We start from the raw sequence: 13,578 nt of genomic DNA on the forward strand, positions 1-13,578 counted from the left end.
TATTTCCGAGACTTGCGGAACACGGTACAGCTCTGCGAGCCTGTCTAGCGCCCAACGGAAATATTTCAGTCTTGACAGATAAGGGGGGAAGATACTCTACAGCAAAGGCAGGATCTGACTGCGGCAGTCTTTCCCTCTATGATACACACATACGATAGAGATGTGTGTTTTAATCAAGAACATGCGTATACTCAAACGCCCTCTCCCCCCATGACCTGACCAGGTTCAAACTGAACCTCTCTCTCCCCCCATGACCTGACCAGGTTCAAACTGAAACTCTCTCTCCCCCCATGACCTGACCAGGTTCAAACTGAACCTCTTTCCCCCCATGACCATGTATTTACCGCGTTGCAGCAGGATGGTACTGGGCAGAGTAGCATGAGGTCGATCTGCCCCCCCGCTCCTAAACAACGGACGCAACACAGGGAAGTGCTGGGCTACAACCCTGAACTACTGTTGAAAGGTTCTATAGGAATTCTATATGGATGCTATGTATACGGGATAAATGTTCAGGCTGTGTGAGATGCCACTGTAACATGGTTTAATCTCTCAAAAACCATGTCTCTGTAAAACACAGTGGAAATGAACACACGCACACACACGGAAAAATACTTACTATCCAGGCCATGCTTCTGTTAGTTTCCATATGATGTATTGGCATTTATACAGATGTTAATTTCTCGTTTCTCATTTTTTCTTTTTAAAAGCAAAGAGTCGTGACGATCATATTAGAAACAATACAAAAATATAACTTAAAATGTACATCATACACTTGATATATATATTTGAGCTTTTTTTTTTTACAGAGGTAAAAATGCAGATTGTAAAAATAAAAAAAAGACAATCAATTTAACTTTTTTTTTTTAAACATTAAAATAAAAAAGACTAAGTATATATATATATATATATATATATATATATATATATATATATATATATATATATGAGATAGATGAAGAGGATGCTTCAGGCACTTTCCTTTAATAGTTAAATGTGTGCAGGAATTAGACACCGCACCTAAACAGATAAACTGCTTTTGGTTAACTTTTCTTTTTACCACAGATAGAAAAATAAAACTAGGATCTTCTCTAAAATGAATGGCAAAAGTATTGCAAAGCTGACAAACAGGAACACACAGAAGAAAAAAAAGGAAGGAAGAAAGGCAAGAGAGAGAGTACAGAGAAAGACATGGACACAACGACAGCTTTTGTACAGAATCCGTAATGCCATGGTACCGTCGCCCATTTAACCCCAGACATTGCTTGGTACTTGAATGGTTATGACGATTAGTCCATGTATGACTGGGATAGATAGCATAAGATGTATTTTCTACCACATTGATGCGACTCGAGATCGGGTACTTCACAGCAATTTGCGCATTTTGTTCATAAGGTTTTTCTGATTAGTGTTGTGCTTCATACAGAGATAGATCAAACAATGTTCCTCGGACGAGGTGAGGTTACAGGGTGATTTAAATTTGAGGCTAGTTTGTTTCAATACATACATACATACTGTAGCGTCCATTTTATTTTTGTATACATTTTGACACCACCTGTCTGACTGATGTGATTGGCTGACAAGACAGCCTTCTCCCTTGCCATTGGCTGTAATGTAATACCGAGTAACAGACCAGGAAGTGGGATTATTGGACTACAGAACAATAGGTAAAAACCCTTCTTCCACAACTCTGGTCTTGGAGAACTCCTGGGTGTGCAGCCTTTCGTTCCAACCCTGCAGTAACACACCCGTGTCAGCTAATCGTGGTATAGACTGAAGAACACGATTAGGCGATTAGTTGAATCAGGTGTGCTAGTGGGCCCCTTCGTTGGAGAACCCACAATCATATACCCTTCGAAGGGAGTGGGGAAAGATGAGCAACAAGATCAAAACGGTCTTTCTCTCGAGCTAAAGTTGAGCAAAACTCTAAAGATAACGAGGCTAACTGTCAGGGAAACGCCGAGTATCCTTTTGAAAGACAAAAGAAAAAGACACACTAAAGAAAGCACCATTGACATTGTAGTGGACAACGAAATCATCCATCTCAAAAGGTGGCAAAAAAACAAACTCCTCTTCCCCTCTTGGCTGTGTTTAGTTTACAATAGGACAGTTCCCTTCCTCTTAACCCCCCCCAGTCCCCTATCCTGGTGTCTAAATTTAGCAAGGCAAATAAATAAAAACTATATCAAAAGATCAACATCAAGCATCAAAACTGAATAAAAAGTCACCTAAGGCTCAAGTTCTCCTCCTCCACTGTAATAAAACGGTTGATTGAGGATTATTATCTTCAAAAAATGACTAATTTAGATACTCTATTTAAAAAATGACTAATTTAGATACTCTTTTTAAAAAATGACTAATTTAGATACTCCATTTAAAAAATGACTAATTTAGATACTCTATTTAAAAAATGACTAATTTAGATACTCTATTTAAATGCTGCAGCTTATTTTGCCTTTTTGGCTTTTAGTTGAAGTCACAACAATAGCAATCAGGGATACGTTGCTACCCATTCCATTTTCCAGACCATTGCACAAAGGAAGACACACACACACACACACACACAGCAGAGGTTCCCCATCCAATACTCAAGTACCCCTGACCCATTTGATCTTTTGTTCTGGGCCGAATCCACAATACATTCAGTCAAACTTGACTGAGCAGTAGAATGGTACTTTCATGTTTTTTCCAGGTGTCTCTCCACTGACTTTAGGTTGAATTTGGTTTTAAAATGTGTATAGTCAGGTACCTTCCTGGCCCCAGGTCTAATTGTGCTGTATAGTCAACTCCTAAGGCCATTGACAACCATAGGAGTTGACAAAACAGCACAGTTCTGAGACCAGGCTAGGTCAGGAGTAGTCAAGGAGCAGAACGAGGAAACACTGGTTAAACGTTTGCCTTTTCTTTTGTTTCATTGGCTGGGGAGGGGCAGACGTGATCACAGTTAGGCTGCATCCCACATGGCACTCTTACCTATATATTGCACTACATTAGACTAGGGCCCATTGGGCTATGATCAAAAGTAGTGCACTTTATAAGGAATAAGGTACCATTTAGGACACACCCTTGATTTAAGTGCCTCTGCTTTACAGGCGGGAACCAGCTTGATCTGTGATTGGTGGTGAGTCATGGCGAGGGGAACACAAAGCGAGAGCCCCCCCTCAGAAAACAACGCTCACACTGACCTCACACAAAACACAGAGAAAAAGAAAAATATTCAAGCCTTTAAAACACATGAGTGTAAAAATATAAAGTACCTGTTTATATATATTTATATATAAATGAATATTCATTATTTTAGTCTTTGTAATGCAAGGACATGGAAGCCGTAGGCAGGGTACCCCTATAAAAATAAAAAATACGAACAAAAATAAAAACAATAGGAAACGTATTTTTTCTCTTTCTTTCCATCGAGAGAAACTTCCATTTCCAAAAGATTGGGGACAAGCCAATTGTTTTCCCATCTGGAATTTGACCGAGAGACACAACAGGGAAAACAAAAACACAAAACAAAAGAATAGCGGGGCCACCCTCTTCTGGTCCAGTCCCTTCCATGGGTCTCTGTTCTACTCCCCCTCTCTGCTGGCACCTCCCGGCCCTCAACCCACGGCTTTGTGCTTGCCCCCGCAGCAGTGGCAAGCCACCCCGCAGCGGTAGCAGGTGCGAAGGGGGGCGTAGCAGCACATGCAGGGGGCCAGCAGCGACAGCCCAACCAGGGCCAGCCAGCGCAGGCAGAAGCGCTCGTCGCTGGTGTCGCACGAGCACGGGTCCGAGTAGTCGCCCTCCGGGTCCGACATGCAGTGGTACAGCAGGCTGTCCGCGCACCACATGAAGCTGACCCGGTGGATGCACGTCTGGATGGGGTCCGGCGCCTCCTGGCATCGCCCGCGCCTGTTCTCCTCGTGGTTGAACATGTCCCGGCAGTAGACGCAGCGCGAGCGCTCGCCGTCTTCCTTCCGCCGCTTGCCCTTGAGCTGGAGAGTGCGGGGCTGGGCTGTGACCACCGCCCTGTGTCCCCCGATAAGGCCACCCCCACCTAGTCGGTCCACACAGCCTATCTTGGGGTCCCTTGCGTGCTGGTAGGGATCAAGGCCCAGGGGGTAAGGGTAGGTGTAGTCGTGCTTGGGCGGCTCGCTCTTGGCGAAGTGCACGTAGGCGTCGGCGTCCTCGGGGTGCTGGATGAGCTTGTCGCGCGCGGCGGTGGCGTGCCGGTAGTCCTCGTACCCAGTCAGCCAGGTCCGCTCGCGAGGGTTGATGCGCACAATCTCCTCCTCCTCCTCCACCTGGAAGCTGACGTGGCGTGGGAACATGGGGACCGACTGCAGAGATAAAGGAGAGCAAAATAAATGAGAACTACACAGACCAGTCTACAAAACATGTCTTCCAACAAGCAGTCAACTTCCAGGCCCAACTTTAAATACATCATCACACTAGCACCATAGTTTAGGCTTCAAGAACACTCATTCCCTTTGTCCCTCCCACCTACCCATGGTAGTAAAGAATATAGCCGCAACCCTCTAGCTCCAGTGCATGTTTTTTTTTCTTCCAAGATCAAAGTTTTGGTGACCCACCTTCGCCACCGTCGTCCCCCAGCCACCCACCTGATCCAGGAAGTAGTGGTCCGAGTGTCGGTGCTGGTCGTAGAAATGACCCAGGATGCAGTGGTGCCGGCGCGGCTCGCAGAAGCTGGGCGGGGCCAGGGTCTGCAGCTGCAGAGGCTCCTTCTTCTGGGAGTGGGAGGAGTTGGATGAGCTGTCGGTGGCATTCTGAGAGACAAGACCAAACCAAACACAAGTCAGGACAGGGTGCTGTTCATTAGGGTACGCAACAGACAACGTTTTGCAACTGAAAAGTAGCATTTCTTATTGGACAGTTTCAGATAGCCCCTCCCGTTATGGTCTGTTTTATTCTGCTTGGTGTCTAATGAACATGACCCATGACTACATGGGAGTAATATTAGACCAAGCTTACCACTTGAAAACATCACTTCTTTCTGGCACATTGTGTTTGGCTACGCTAACTCAACACGCACTATTTAGGGCAACGTTAACAGACACTTTTCTCCACACCAGAAAAAAGAAAATCTGATGTTATTTTTTGGGCAATATATGCGGCTCTTCATTTATAAACGCACTGTCCGCTCTCCCTTGAGGATTTTCCAAGTTGATGCCCAGGAGACCAAACAGCCTCAGATCATGTTCGAGCCTCGGATTGGACACTGAAACAAACACCTGCAGGCGACGTGCAGATGTTTAATTTCTCTCTCATGCTCTCATGGTTGAAGCCAGCGCAATTTCCTACTATTTGTGTCCAGGTTAAACGTGGGACGTCCCTCATTATAAACAGTCTCTTAAATTCATGGTTATTGCATCATTTTCAGATCTATTAGAAGCGATTCATAGACGAAACAACAATGTAATTTAACCAATTGACTGGCCAGAGATCAGGGCATTCATCAGCAAAGACGCAGTGCAAGCTGATAATATTTTAGACAACCAAATTGAAATCAAACTGATTGATGAAATCGAAGTGTGTCGGCTCTATGGTGATTTGCGATTCATAACTTACGTTTTGCGGGTACTACCAGTAGTAGTTGGCCAACTGAGAACACCACGACGGAATGCGTTTGAAGTGATAATGCGCAGCTGAGAACAGCTTGCACGTCCAGCAAAGTGCATCGCCAGTGGCACGCACACAGTTCGTGCAGATCAGCAGGTGGGGGATTTGTGTGGCAGCCAGACAAGACAATCGAGACAATCGAAGGAGGATGCGGTGAGCAAAGTAACTGGGCTCGAATTTAGTCACGCTTGCTCTATATGGATTGATGCTTCTAATTGTACATGTTATAAAACACGATTTTTTTGTGGATGATTAAAGCTTATACTCTATGGTTGGATGTATGCGTTTTTTTTCCAATTCTACATTCATTTGGCAGACCTAATTTGATTGCCCCCCTTTCTACAAGGCCTAGTCTATGAGAGGCCCAATCATGGTGGTATTAAGATTTTGTTAACGCCTAGGCTATAGAGGTGCATTTGGATAATTAACTCATTATTTTGCGCCAACATTTTAATTTGATTAATTATTTATTGTCAGTCATTCTTTAATTTGTTAGGCTGTACAATTAAGATCAATGAACTGATAATACATTCACACATTACTTTAGATTTTTTTGGAATATGATAGGATGTATAACAGAATGCAATATTCTTTGTGAATAATGTTCATTTGTGTATTAATAATAATAATCTGAAAATCAGTCTGAAATTGAATATTTATCCGATTGTCCATATAGCCGAGGACAATGTGGTAAAGTACTGTTATTCCTTATCCACCTAGTGATAATTATTATTTTGGGGGAATGTATGCATATATATATGGTGTATATAAACTTTCGACTTCAACTCTGTATGTGTATATATATATATATATATATATATATATATATATATATATATATTCAACTGTGTGTGTGTCTGTGTATATACAGTGGGGCAAAAAAGTATTTAGTAAGCCACCAATTGTGCAAGTTCTCCCACTTAAAAAGATGAGAGAGGCCTGTAATTTTCATCATAGGTACACTTCAACTATGACAGACAAAATGAGAAATAAAATCCAGAAAAATCACATTGTAGGATTTATGAATTTATTTGCAAATTATGGTGGAAAATAAGTATTTGGTCACCTACAAACAAGCAAGATTTCTGGCTCTCACAGACCTGTAACTTCTTCTTTAAGAAGCTCCTCTGTCCTCCACTCGTTACCTGTATTAATGGCACCTGTTTGAACTTGGACCAAAGTAACAAAGCCTACCATCAGTAACACACTACGCCGCCAGGGACTCAAATCCTGCAGTGCCAGACGTGTCCCCCTGCTTAAGCCAGTACATGTCCAGGCCCGTCTGAAGTTTGCTAGAGAGCATTTGGATGATCCAGAAGAAGATTGGGAGAATGTCATATGGTCAGATGAAACCAAAATATAACTTTTTGGTAAAAACACAACTCGTCGTGTTTGGAGGACAAAGAATGCTGAGTTGCATCCAAAGAACACCATACCTACTGTGAAGCATGGGGGTGGAAACATCATTTGGGGCTGTTTTTCTGCAAAGGGACCAGGACGACTGATCCGTGTACAGGAAAGAATGAATAGGGCCATGTATCGTGAGATTTTGAGTGAAAACCTCCTTCCATCAGCAAGGGCATTGAAGGTGAAACGTGGCTGGGTCTTTCAGCATGACAATGATCCCAAACACACCGCCCGGGCAATGAAGGAGTGGCTTCGTAAGAAGCATTTCAAGGTCCTGGAGTGGCCTAGCCAGTCTCCAGATCTCAACCCCATAGAAAATATTTTGAGGGAGTTGAAAGTCCGTGTTGCCCAGCAACAGCCCCAGAACATCACTGCTCTAGAAGAGATCTGCATGGAGGAATGGGCCAAAATACCAGCAACAGTGTGTGAAAACCTTGTGAAGACTTACAGAAAACGTTTGACCTCTGTCATTGCCAACAAAGGGTATATAACAAAGTATTGAGATAAACTTGTGTTATTGACCAAATACTTATTTTCCACCATAATTTGCAAATAAATTCATAAAAAATCCTACAATGTGATTTTCTGGATTTTTTTCCCTCATTTTGTCTGTCATAGTTGAAATGTACCTATGATGAAATATATATATATATATATATATATATATATATATATATATATATATATATATATATTCACACACACACACAATTGAAGTCGGAAGTTTACATACACCTTAGCCAAATACATTTAAACTCAGTTTTTCACAATTCCTGAAATGTAATCCTAGTAAAAATTCCCTGTCTTAGGTCAGTTAAGATCACCACTTTATTTTATTTCTTACATCACATTCCCAGTGGGTCAGAAGTTTACATACACTCAATTAGTATTTGGTAGCATTGCCTTTAAATTGTTTAACTTTGGTCAAATGTTTCAGGTAGCCTTCCACAAGCTTCCCACAATAATGAATTGAATTTTGGCCCATTCCTCCTGACAGAGCTGGTGTAACTGAGTCAGGTTTGTAGGCCTCCTTGCTCGCACATTCTTTTTCAGTTCTACCCACACATTTTCTATAGGCCAGGGCTTTGTGATGGCCACTCCAGTACCTTGACTTTGTTGTCCTTAAGCCATTTTGCCACAACTTTGGAAGTATGCTTGGGGTCATTGTCCATTTGGAAGACCCATTTGTGACCCAGCTTTAACTGATGTCTTGATGTTGCTTCAATATATCCACATAATTTTCCTGTCTCATGATGTCATCTATTTTGTGAAGTGCACCAGTCCCTCCTGCAGCAAAGCATCCCCACAACATGATGCTGCCACCCCCGTGCTTCAAGGTTGGGATGGTGTTCTTCGGCTTGCAAGCCTCCCCCTTTTTCCTCTAAACATAACGACGGTCATTATGGCCAAACAGTTGTATTTTTGTTTCATCAGACCAGAGGATATTTCTCCAACAAGTATGATCTTTGGCCCCATGTGTAGTTGCAAACGTAGTCTGGCTTTTGTATGGCGGTTTTATAGCAGTGGCTACTTCCTTGCTGAGAGATCTTTCAGGTTATGTCGATATAGGACTCGTTTAACTGTGGACATAAGATACTTTTGTACCCATTTCCTCCAGAATCTTCACAAGGTCCTTTGGTGTTCTGGGATCGATTTGCACTTTTCCCACCAAAGTACGTTCATCTCTAGGAGACAGAACGCGTCTCCTTCCTGAGCGGTATGATGGCTGCGTGGTCCCATTGTGTTTATACTTGTGTACCATTGTTTATACAGATGAACGTGGTACCTTCGGTCGTTTGGAAATTGCTCCCAGGGATGAACCAGACTTGTGGAGGTCCACAATTTTTTTTCTGAGGTCTTGGCTGATTTTTTATTTTTTTTCCCATGTCGTCAAGCAATGAGGCACTGAGTTTGAAGGTAGGCCTTGAAATACATCCACAGGTACACCTCCAATTGACTCAAATTATGTCAATTAGCCTATCAGAAGCTTCTAAAGCTATGACAATATTCTGGAATTTTCAAAGCTGTTTAAGGCACAGTCAACTTCGTGTAACTTCTGACCCACTGGAATTGTGATAGTGAATTATAAGTGAAATAATCTGTCTGTAAACAATTGTTTGAAAAATTACTTGTGTCATGCACAAAAGTATATGTCCTAAACGACTTGGCAAAACTATAGTTTGTTAACAAGACATTTGTGGAGTGGTTGAAAAACTAGTTTTTATGACTCCAACCTAGGTGTATTTAAACTTCCGACTTCAACGGTATATATATATATTTTTTTTACTCACCGTTAAACAGTGACTCAATTTTGTCTGGCCTTAGTGGACCAAAGATGTTCCACAAAACATTGAGACATTTTGGCTTAACGATGTAATGAACGATACCACACATTTTGGAGCCAAAGAAATGCTATAAAAATCTGACAGCCAGTCTAAAACAATTACAATGGTCCAAACGGCCCAGGAAATGCAGAAGGAGGGGGAGTCTTTCTCCAGTGGGTGAGAGTTAACGACACCCTTGATTGGGCACGAGAACCCGTGCGGGAAGCAGACTCCCATCGGCCCTTTACACAGAGACCAACAAACCGACCTGCACATGGCATGCGCTCAATGGGCCATTGCTAAGGTAAAAGCATGTCATGGTTCAGAGTCAAAATCTCCCTACTTCTGTATGTAATTAACCAACAACCCCCCCATGCCTCCCAAAAAAGTATTCCTTCAAGAACAAAAGAGTGGGAAAAACTGTTCTGAAGTCTCCCTTTTATATTGGGGGTAGGTTAAATTAATTCCAGCTATGAGACTTACAGCCCCTTTAGCGTCAAGCAAGATCAGAAGTGTGGTCGATTACGTCACTAGCTGAGGCCGGCGCGGGGCACCTCTTTCATGTGGCGGTGTGCTTTTGAGCTAACTCGGTTCCCCAGTTCTCCTTACCACTGCCAAGGCGCGTGCCAGAGGACCGCTAGACTGCGGTAATCAGACGAGGGGGAGTCCGCCCACGGCATATGATATCAAAATGAGAGCACCACCTCTAGTCCACTCCCATTCACTTTGGACGGTTTCTGGTTTCTTAGTCCTAAGTTTATTGGACCCCCAGCCACTTGCTATAGAGGGCTTCAGTGAGCCCGACCAAAGCTAAAAGTGGCATCCCTTCCTTGGGCGATGCCAAGAGCTTGGTTAGGGTTGAGAAATGTTCTTTAGGAGGCAAACCGGGGCCCCTGTCTGATGGAGATGATTACAAACACAGACCGTGTTCAGATATTTACTCCCAACAGCGGGGCTTGAGGGGAAAAAAATAAGAGGGAGAAAGAAATGCTTCTGAGCACTAATAGCGCAAGACCTATGGAATGTAAAAGGGCTAAATTGCCCATGTTCATCACAAAAGCCACGGAAGTCCACCAGGCGTGTTGATTGGGGGAAGATGTGAGATGTGTGTGGCGCAGCCTCTGATTTCAAAGGCATACCTCTGCCTTGTTTGGAGATTTTCATCATCTCTTGCTTTGGGGGGGAATTGAGGTGAATAAAGACTGGAGATTAAGGCAAGGGGCTGCATCTGGTGGGGGGCAGGAGCCCTTTGAGGTAATTACAAAGTAACACACAAATGCACAAGCACATACACAAGCCAGCTACTAGCCACTGTGCCCTAGAGCACAGGAAAAGCCAAATGGTAGGAGCTGTGTGTGTGTGTTGTGTGCAAAGTGTGATTACTGTGGGGCCGGTTGGGGGATGTGTGCGCCAGGGTCTAATTGGGAGTGTGTTTGTGTGTGCGCGCATATGTAAGGGATATATTTGTAAGTGTGTGTGCATGTGTGTTCTTGTGCTCGGAATGATTTCTGTGGTTGGGGAGGGGGGAGGGGTGTATTTGTGGCTGAGCGAATTATCAATTTAGCCTCCAGACCAGACACAGGAATGGAACTCGCGGCAGCTGGCGATTCTAAAACTACCCTCGACCTCATCGACACTACAGAGTGGATAGTCTGGTCACCAGCAGCCCATTCAAAAAGACCCTGATGGGTGAGACAACACACACACACACGCGTAGTGTGAGGCGTTTGAGCGTCCTGCACCCCCCCCCCGGCAAGCACCAAAGGGAGACATTCCAACAGTCTTTCCAAATCTCACCAGTCACACCGGACCTTCCAAAAAGAGGAGGAAGTATTGCATCATCCAAGGGAGTGTGTTATTTACTCTTGACTAATATTGTTCTACTGCCCTGGGGGGGAGGGGGGGGGAGATAAAGGTCATTCGTCATTGTCCTCTCTCCTCCATCTGTGCCGGGACTTCAGTTCCCTCAGGCTTTTCGAAAAAGACAGATCCTATCTAATACAATGTGACCTTCCCCCTCTTCAGGCTAGCTCTCTGGGCCACTGGGGAATGGGGCTAGATTCCAAAAGAATACAAAAAATGTGTGTCTGCAACCGAGGCGAATTGGAGTGTTCCCTTGAGCAGACCTGCTTTTTCTAAGTAGGGCCAGCTATGTAAACAGGGAGGCAGTGACGGATTACTGACGGGCCCTCTTCCCTCTGACTGGACATCCTGTGGAAACGACACGCTAGGCCCTTTTCCTCTTTGATGCCATCGGAAGGGAGAAGGAGTTTAAAAAAAGAAGAGAAAGAGGGGAAGCGAGTGCAAGGACCTGGACTTCCCATTACCATCAGATTTAGGATAAAGGCTAGGTACGCCAGACAAGAGGAAAGCAAATGAGTTACAATGGACGGATTCACTAGCTTAGCATCATCAGGATACTATTATTAATGTTGAGAGTGGATGAAGTTGTGTAGCAGTGAAGGGCCCATCTCAGTTTCTTTTGGTAGGAGTGGAGTACTTTACCATTTCCTAGTCATCTTCTTTAGTTGCGCCTTTTCTCTTGGCTTGGTCATCTTGTCAGCATTGCGTTTTAGCGTGTCTAGTTATGTGTTAGCATGTTTGCTAGCTTAAAGGGACACGGCGAGAAATGTAGGTCATTTTTCTACTTACCCAGAGTCAGACGAGCTCATTGAAAACCATTATGTCTGCGTGCAGTTTGGAAATGATTAAAGTTAGCGTATCGTTAGCTTAGAGCAATTTCTGGAAGTTTCCCGGTGCAGTAGCCAACACTTCTCAAAAGCAAGGAAATAGACCTTCCAACTACTCCAAAGCTTAGCGTCTTACAAAGCTATTCATAGTAAATTTGTTCATTTGACTGATCTTCTATCCACGTTATTCTCGTTCCCACCAAGATCGCAACGTTTTATCTGTCTCAATGGCGCTCAGATACCATAATGGTAAAGAAACAAATGTTCTGCTCTCTATACATCTCTATGCGACAACGGGACAGAGAATGAGGAAGTGGATCAAATCTCATTTCTTATGATTATCATTCAAATTTACAAATTCATAAAATATTATTGTAGAGGTTTTTGTAAGACTAAAATGACCAACCATCTTTGGTATAGTTCTAAAGTCTATTTCCATGCTTTTGAGAGGAGCTACCTACTGTACTGGGAGACTTCCAGGAATGGTGAAGGTGTATAAAGATCCATGCACTTACCACAAATGTCTTGTTTGCTCTTTGTTATGCTGGCCTACTCTTTCTTTGTATCGTCATAAAGCACAGTATACATGATCCCAATTTAAGCTCCAAGACACTGGCAATATGAAAACCGGAAAAAGTTAACAAGTGTTGATTTATTGGCACATTGAACCATGTTGTCATTGAACCATGTTGACGTCATATCTGAATTCTGACATCTTTATGCACCTTCAGCCATTGCCCTAAGCTAACGATATGCTTACTTCAATAATCTCCGAACTGCACGCAGAGACTTTGGGTAGGTAGAAAAACAAGCTACATCTCAAAATCTTGCAGTGTCCCTTTAAGTGTTAGCTAGATAAATAAGTAACATATTAGCATGTCCGCTAGGCTAGTTAACTGTGTGTAGGCTGGGTACAGTACAGTGGGTCAGGCAGCAGCAGCAGCAGTTGGGATGGAGGCTGCCAGGCAGAGGCCTCCACTGCAGATGCACCACACTATGACTCATGTACATCTCCCTCGCTCTCTCCTCCCTGGAAATTAGGCCTATTCAAAATCCGGTGATATAACAGCAACACACACTGCAGTTATAAGCTGTGCAGGAATGTATGTATGTATACCTTCCTGGAACGATGCTTTTGATGCCTTGTTGTGTGAGGTTTTCATGTTATCCATGGCAGGAACTGAACTGGCATTCAGGGCAGTGTTCTGGTGAACTGCTGGAGATGGCCACATTCTAGCTAGCTCTGGGTATTTGAAATGTTTGGACTGTACTCGCATGATTTCTTTGGGTACTCGTATGGAAAATATATTTTTAGAACACAAGGCACTTGGGAAAAAAAATTGCACATTTATCTACAGTGCATTTGGAAAGTATTCAGACCCCTTCACTTTTTCCACATTGTTACATTACAGCCGTATTCTAAAATGTATTAAATTACTCCCCCCCCCCCCCTCCTCAATCTACACATAATACCCCATAATGACAAAACAGGTTTTTAGAAACCTTCCAACAGGGCAATGACCTTAAGCTCAGCCAAGACA

At 43.4% G+C, this 13,578-nt stretch overlaps 1 protein-coding gene across 4 annotated transcripts in view; it reads right to left on the reverse strand.

The window, feature by feature from the left end:
• Window positions 1-629: 629 nt before the first annotated feature.
• The window catches only part of LOC139370532 (sprouty-related, EVH1 domain-containing protein 2-like), a 32,760-nt gene continuing 19,811 nt past the window's right edge, over window positions 630-13,578 (reverse strand). Inside the window, exons 5-6 of one of the 4 annotated variants that reach the window (XM_071110085.1) lie at window positions 4,569-4,763; window positions 630-4,316 (exon numbers count right to left, since the gene is read on the reverse strand). In XM_071110085.1, coding sequence (XP_070966186.1) covers window positions 3,597-4,316; window positions 4,569-4,763 — 915 coding nt within the window. In that variant the 3' untranslated portion in view covers window positions 630-3,596. The remainder of the gene's footprint in view (window positions 4,317-4,568; window positions 4,764-13,578) is intronic. The other 3 variants (XM_071110087.1, XM_071110086.1, XM_071110088.1) reach the window with 3 other exon arrangements.

The sequence above is a fragment of the Oncorhynchus clarkii genome, chromosome 17 (genome assembly GCF_045791955.1).
Source record: "Oncorhynchus clarkii lewisi isolate Uvic-CL-2024 chromosome 17, UVic_Ocla_1.0, whole genome shotgun sequence".
Classification (NCBI taxonomy): Eukaryota; Metazoa; Chordata; class Actinopteri; order Salmoniformes; family Salmonidae; genus Oncorhynchus; species Oncorhynchus clarkii.